Source organism: Vollenhovia emeryi, unplaced genomic scaffold, assembly GCF_000949405.1.
Source record: "Vollenhovia emeryi isolate VEMERY1.0 unplaced genomic scaffold, V.emery_V1.0 DF939171.1, whole genome shotgun sequence".
NCBI lineage: Eukaryota > Metazoa > Arthropoda > Insecta > Hymenoptera > Formicidae > Vollenhovia > Vollenhovia emeryi.
Window position 1 is genome coordinate 1,397,141 of NW_011967195.1, and position 7,421 is coordinate 1,404,561.

Genomic DNA, 7,421 nt, shown 5'->3' on the forward strand with positions numbered 1-7,421 from the left:
CACACGCGATATGGGAATATTAAATATTTCTCATGTTAGTTGTAGACTTACGTAGAATGAGTGCTTTTGAAATAAATACGAGTTTTCAAAAACGGACAAAGAGACACCGATTCTTAGAAAAATACATTTTAACATTTTAGCACACTGCAAAGTTGGCGAGAAATCAATCGACGTTGGTGACACCTTCAGTGTTAAAAGCCCGAAAAATCAAGCCGACATTGTTCTGGTAGTCGAACAAGTAGAGGACAACGAGAAAATCTTTAAAGATCTGGTTCCAACGTTGGTCACCGACCTACGAGAGGAATTCAAGCAACAGGGCATAACGTATGTGAACGTTATTCTTATAAAAGTGCCGAAATTACGTTTCACAAGTACAGAAATCAATTGTAAAGATATCCAGGAAGACGTTTGAAAGATCAGAATGCGCTCCAAGCTGTACAGACTCGTATTACGATTCGCGTTAACGTCGCGTATTGTAATATTTCTTCTTTAACTTTTCATTCATATTGATTGTGTCTCAACAGGGACGTTCGCATCAACTTAATCGGTTTCGCCGAGCACATGAAATGGCCGCAACACTACACCACCAACGGCGATACCAACATCGAGGGCGAGGTGAAGAATATGAAATTCGGCAAGCCAGAGCCGATTGTTACGTTTGAGGTAATCTATCGTTTCACGAAATTATATGGCACTGTTAAATAGCGACTCAACGAGTCAACTTTGCCTCAATGAGTAGTCACCACTGCTCCTACTCAACATGTTGTGACTTCTAACAACCGCGTGTAGCAAAATTTATTATTTTAACAGTCATAGTTTAAGAAACAAGTAAAGTTTTTTATCCAACTCATCTTATGGATTCTTTTAACTCCGTTGTTTAATTGAATTAACGGCAGATTGAGTAGGAGGCGACTACTCATTAAGTTAAATTTAACACTACTATTGAACAATGTGAAATTGAGAGATATAATCCTTTCGATATATAGGAGATACTTGATCCTATCGTCTGTTCACAGGAGGCTAAGAAGGGTAATCTTGAACAGCAAATGACGTACCTTGGGCAAAGACTAGACGTGGAGTTAGGCACCTTCAGGCTGACCGATGCCTACGAGGAAGCCATTAACTATCCGTATAGACCTGGCGCGGTCAGGGCTGTCGTCGCAGTCTTCGCGACCCGATGCGAGAGGAGTCCATTACCGCTATCGGTGAGCTTCTATTCGCGGTCCCGTTGTATCCCTAAGGCTGGTATTATATTTATTGTACGACACATTTTTTAAGTACGTTGATTGGTCGCAGAACATAAAATTTTCTAGAGACTCAAGAACTTTTCTATTCTGCAGCCAATCAGCACACCTGGAAAATTTGTCGTACGACAAATACCAGCCCAAGTCCATAATCGTCCAACGTTGAATATATTAAAAATTTACGAATGGTTTCGTCGACATCGCCCAACTGTAATTTATTCTCCATCATGCTCGAACGTAATTTCAAGCAAAAGCGAGAAACTAATTAAAATTAGACGCCGGCGAAAACTGTAAAAATCCTTAGTGAAAAAGTACCGTGCGTTGCTGTAGAATCGTGGCGTAATATTGTTACTTCTTCATTTGTCAACGCTAACGCAGGGATTCCAAATCGCTTTTCCAGCTGCAACAACTGAGGCTTATACTTGGACACAAGGTGTACCGAGATTTGGGTCTGACTTACTACCACATGTACCATACCGATGACATCCAGGTCTCTGGCAAAGTGCAGAAGAACATTGTTGGTTACGATAGCGACAGCGTGTACGTATTCGGCGACAGCAAGAAGAAGCCGCTGACCGGAAACACCGAACTCAAGAGCAACATGGTACTCTCTACAGACGATGTGTGCGCCAACTTTGCTGTCACGGTAAGTACGCGAAGAAAAAAAGTAATATATCAACTAGGCATCTCGAAACTGAGATAATTTCGAATTAATAAAGAAATTGACCACACTTTAAATGCATAGAGAATAAATAACGAAGAGCAGTTAGATCGTTATCACATGTAACGCTGTTGCAGTCTGGCGGAGCGGCGTTCAGTACCAACAATTTTGCGGACGCTAAACCGAATCAGAAGCGGCAGTTCGCTCAGATTGCCGCTCGGAAGATCGCCGAGGACCTCACGAGTGTCGAAATTGAACAGGATTGCGTGTGCAACCAGTTACACGGATTCGGAAATCCTCGCTGTAAGATCGTGGGACGCAAGGAGAAGGAACAACTTGCGGTAAGTGTGCACGCTTTAAACCATAATCGCGGTAATAACCGTGAGCTGGCGGCAGTTAGTGCCAACACGATGTGTAAATTTAGCCGAGGTGACATCGGCGTTACGAATGATATGAGTTGTCTTATCGCGGTGATATTATATTGCAGAGACACACGAAAGGTGGAGTGAAGGGTTGAAGGAGCCACAGTACTACGCATACCATTATTTCTAATTAATTTAGATGTAATCTATTTGTTACTTTGTTACAATATCGTAAAAGTCTTTTTGATAGAGTGATAAGTGATTATAATTTGGTCATCATTCGGTCGATATTGCTCCACAGACCGAAAAGAATGTTGGATGCGAGATACGAATTGTACCTCGCGACAACTTCCTCAGTTTTCTAGATGCAACATAAACGTGCGCGAATCAATGCGAATGCGGTAAATTGGTGTGCCATTTATCGATGTACCGGCGATGTTTTACACAGAGAAATAAACACTGAACAATACCGTTTGTGCGTGCTGAAAGCTTGTTAATGCCTCCGCGCGCCCTCCGGCAACATTTTTACCTCTGTCCGAGCCGCAGCGAGAGAAGAAGTATCATAATTATTTTATGCGTATAATAGAGTTTCGTGTTTTGCACGCACAAAGTTCCAGAGGAAACTTTCGGTTACCTCGGAGAATCCATATCTTGATATCACGACCCCGAGACATCGAGCGTTAAAGAACTTGTTTCAAGTAGGACTTGAACATTTCGAGATGTACTATTATCGTGCATTACGTCTCAAGCTTTGAAAATCGTGGTTTTATATCTATACGCCTTCCAAAGGCAAGATTTAACTCATTTGACATTTGACATGCACCGGTTTTATTCTGTAACTTTCAAAAATACATCAGCTTATTTCTGAAAATTCCACCCTACTTCATTTAAAATTATAACGATGACAATCGTTAACGATCATAAATTATAATTTCATATAGTTTATATATAGTTCTTGAAACATGCACACGATTATTTCTGATACCTTGGATTAAAGATGAATGGGCCTACATGGAGGGAAAACAAGTTAATGTTTTACGAAAAGTAGTGAAATTGCCTCACGCAAACGACTTCACATCCGACACACCTGAAAGCTTAAGACAATAATAACACGTAAACGCGACTCGATTGCGTGAGAGAAAAACTAAATGTGCGTTGTCGTGCTTACTAGGACTTGTCAGGACTATAATACGCCAGGATATATTTTTTATTAGTCCTAAATATAGCGTTCCACAACTTGCGACTTTGATTCTCCGACCAATCTAGAATTGATTTTTATTCAACGGAAATGTCAGAAGTCACTGTTTATCGCGGCTTTCGATTTTCAACATGTTTTCGTAATTAAACTCTCGACAAAAGTGTTGTAGCAAAAACAGTAAAGCCAAATATTTTTGAAATTAATTAGCAAGTAGACATTCAGGTGTGCTATGTAACAGCTAGAAATAAAACCCAAATAGGTTTTTTTTATTAAATGTATATTCAAAAGTTTCAAAAATCCTTTGAAGTTTCGATATAGATTTTTAGCTCGAATTAATTTAAATGGAAAACTATTTTAATTAGAAGTTTCATGTACGCGACGACCATTCAGTTTCTTCGAAATGTTTAAGTCTTTAGCATCGATTCAGTTTTTGCAAAGATGCACATTATTTTACGCGTTATTAAAATATGTAATGTAAATTTGCGCGTGTAAACAATGTTATTTCGCAAAATCGCGTTTTAGAGAATTAAATTACCGTGTTATTCGCGTCACGCCAATACTAGCTTTTTCCCCAGCTGCGAGATAACACTTTCCTGCTTCTCTATCTTTGCAAGATATCCAAACGTGTCATGGTCGAATCTCATGGGTTTATCTTCTCGAGTTCAACATTATTCGGGATTTCCGATATTTCCTACGAGGAACGGAATACGATAATATTTTTTTCATAACAAGTGGACATATGTTTTTACCAAGTTACGTCAATAAAATGATAATAACGAAAGCTCTTTTTAAGAATATCTCAATAAAAATACACTTTAATCGTTTAATCATCTAAAATGCACTTTGATCTTTTGGAATTTACGAAGATTGTGAGAAATGTAATGAGAAATACGACGTTTAATATTAATATGAGGCATTGCGAGAGAAGACTTAAATGATTATCCAAACGTGTCATGGTCGAATCTCACGGGTTTATCTCCTTGACTTCAACATTGTTCGGGATTTTCGATATTTCCTACGAGAAACGGAATACGATATTTTCTTCAAAACGAGCAGACATATGGTTTTACCAAGACTACGTCTCACAAGCAAAATGATATAATTGCACAAAAGCTCTTTACAAGGGAAATCTCCCGATAAGATTATCTCAACAAATAAACACTTTAATCGTTTAATCACCTAAAACGCACTTGGATGTTTAATCTTTTCAAAGATTGTGGAAAACGCAATGAGAAATACGACGTTTAATATTAACACGAGACATTTCGAAGACTTGAATGATTAAAAGATACATTAAAGACTGTAAAATCTCTGTCTAAAATATTTGTATCTCACAGCGTCGACGGTCGGAATCAGATGTAATACTGCGTTACCTTTAAGGGACTTTCAATGGCTTTCAATTCCTAAACGCACGAGAAAAGAAACACGTGTCTCTTATTGTCAGCTACACAAATATTTTGTGTGCTTGAAATCCATCAAGATCGAAAATGGATATTTCCGCATATATAATACGTTCCCCTGTAACGACAAACAGATTTTATCCGTTTGCAAAGTTTAGCTCGGCAAGAAGCACCTTCATCAATCATTCCCAAGTCGAAAACCACTGGTGCCTCGACATCTTCGACGAGGAAGAAATCAACTCCGAGTTCATCTGGAAATATGTGTCGTTAAAGGTAAACTCGCGTATCAAGAAACACGTAACATCCCGCAAATGGACAGGATCACGCGAGCCTAATCACCGAGGCCTAAATCAAGAAGCCACAGTCGAACATCGCGTAAAGCGAGCGCTGCTAATAATCTCGAGGAAGCGAATGCAACTTACGTAACAAGTGGCAACGCGTCGGTTTTACTCGGAAGGGGACTCAATTATTTTACGTTATAACATTCACCTCGCGGAGGATGTATTTTAAGAAAATTTAAATTGAACGCGAAGAGATTAAAATCGCCGCCTGTTTATGTTCCATGCCGCTTATTATTCACAGTAAATTCGTTCGCTGGTGTTAAACGCTGGATTTACGCGATAAGGTCCTCGCGAACGGGTTATTTTTGCGCCCTCGGCGCGGAACACGGGGCGACAGGAATTCTCGCTCCGAAACGACACAAGTCATCGTCGGCTTTACATGCTGAATTATGCGGTGCAGCCCGTCGATCTGTTGTGCGCGCGTAAGCGCGGCGTGACGTCAAAGAGCGAACACGGCGAGGCTGGATTTTGCCGGGCTGGGATATTCCTCGCCGCGTTGCGAGCACGTACAGGCGCTTTTACATAAATTCGGTATGAGTAATGGCGCGGGAAAGTTCTGACGTTCCCTAAGCATCCGCTCTGATGTATTTTTTGCGGTCTCCGGGATTATTATTTTCCTCAAAAAAGAAAACAGCGCGCCCGTTTACGTAACGCGTTTATTATTTGCCGTTGTAAAAGAGAGTTGGACGCGCGGGAATAAATCTCGCGATCTCGCCGGCGGTCACTCCTGGCGGATACTTGCGAGGGGGGAAAAATTAAAAAAAAACCTACCCCTGAATCGCGCTGGGAGCGGAGAAATAACAGCGAGTCCTCTCTTTTCCATTCTGAAATATTTATTAAACTTTATTTTTAAATATATTTTAGCGAGCCATCTATCGTGTGAGTCATAAAAAAGATAAACTGTCCGAGAACTTTATTTTCCAGCGAACGTAATCAACACCTCGTGACGGCTTCACAAAAATCAACGATCTCGAGGAAGGAAAGGAGGGGAAGTCGTGAATGTCCGAACGGAAGAGAACCTAAACTGTTTTTCCTTCATCCTTCTTCTTCTTCTTTTTTTTTGGCGAGACGCACGAACTATCACGAATGTCAAAATACTACTCTCGCGATATACCTCAGTCTATACAGTATTAATCTATCTACGTGATAACTATTCTTTTATTCTGGTCTTAAAAGTTGGTCTATTTGCTTTATTTAAATCATAACTTCGCCAGTCGATCGTGGATTCACGAGCCACCGTCGCCACTTGATATTATTCGACGCTCGTCGTGGATTCACGATCCGACATCGGTTTTTTTCCGATACAGATTCAATTAATTTTACGAATTCGCAAGATAGTAAACGCGATGTGACACGCTTTACAAAGCAGACGATCGGTATTTATAGCTTACGTGAATCGCGTACAGTGTTAACGATATTTTACATAATCATATATCCTCCCTAAAGTCCAGGTCCGCGAGCGAAATTCATTTGTGAACCACCAATGATCGAACACAACAGCCCTCTCGAATAATATCACAATTTATACCAGCGGTGATGTAACAACGCCGAATTTCATTTCTGCCTAGAACGAAATGCGAAATTCTTCGCAACGTAAACGAGACGCATACAATATACGATCGATAAAGTTAATTGAACGGTTAATTTACGGGCGCGGTTTTGTGTACATATATATATATATATATATAAACATATATACAGGGTGTATCTGAAATGCTGTAAACTTTAGGAGCGTATTCTGAAGGTCAAAATAAGACTTTTTTTCCCTACACTGAGAAAAATTGTCGTCCGACGAAGCAATTAAATAGTGTTTCCGGTGGTTAATTTTTCCGATTAAATTATGGATACATCCGATGAAATTTATCCTATATCCTATTTTCTCAGTGTATGAACATGGGGTCCGCAAATAGACCTCCGAGCTAAAATTCGACCGAACACCCGCAACGCAAATTTATTTATCTCTCAAGATAGCGTGACAGGTAACGTCAAAATAACATTAGCATTCTGCGTGAACAAATTCGGAACACGCAAGGCATTTTTTAGTAGATAACAGTAAAGTCATTTAAAAAACTGAGTCTTCGAAACCGCCAGCTTGGCGAATTAATGTTTTCGCGATATACGTTGCTAGCCTTTTCATTTCAGTGGCTTACTTCACTTCACAATTAGCTCGGAGGAGGTTCATTTGCGGACCCATGTTCGTAGGGGAGAAAAAGTC

The 7,421-nt window shown here is 40.0% G+C and overlaps 1 protein-coding gene across 1 annotated transcript in view; it reads left to right on the top strand.

Moving 5' to 3' along the window:
- The window catches only part of LOC105563826 (apolipophorins), a 32,242-nt gene extending 29,501 nt beyond the window's left edge, over nucleotides 1–2,741 (top strand). The window contains exons 21-26 of the mRNA XM_012015763.1: nucleotides 141–324; nucleotides 525–663; nucleotides 1,017–1,205; nucleotides 1,645–1,890; nucleotides 2,043–2,246; nucleotides 2,393–2,741. Of these exons, the coding sequence (XP_011871153.1) occupies nucleotides 141–324; nucleotides 525–663; nucleotides 1,017–1,205; nucleotides 1,645–1,890; nucleotides 2,043–2,246; nucleotides 2,393–2,422 (992 nt within the window). The 3' untranslated portion in view covers nucleotides 2,423–2,741. The remainder of the gene's footprint in view (nucleotides 1–140; nucleotides 325–524; nucleotides 664–1,016; nucleotides 1,206–1,644; nucleotides 1,891–2,042; nucleotides 2,247–2,392) is intronic.
- The last annotated feature ends 4,680 nt before the right edge of the window (nucleotides 2,742–7,421 follow it).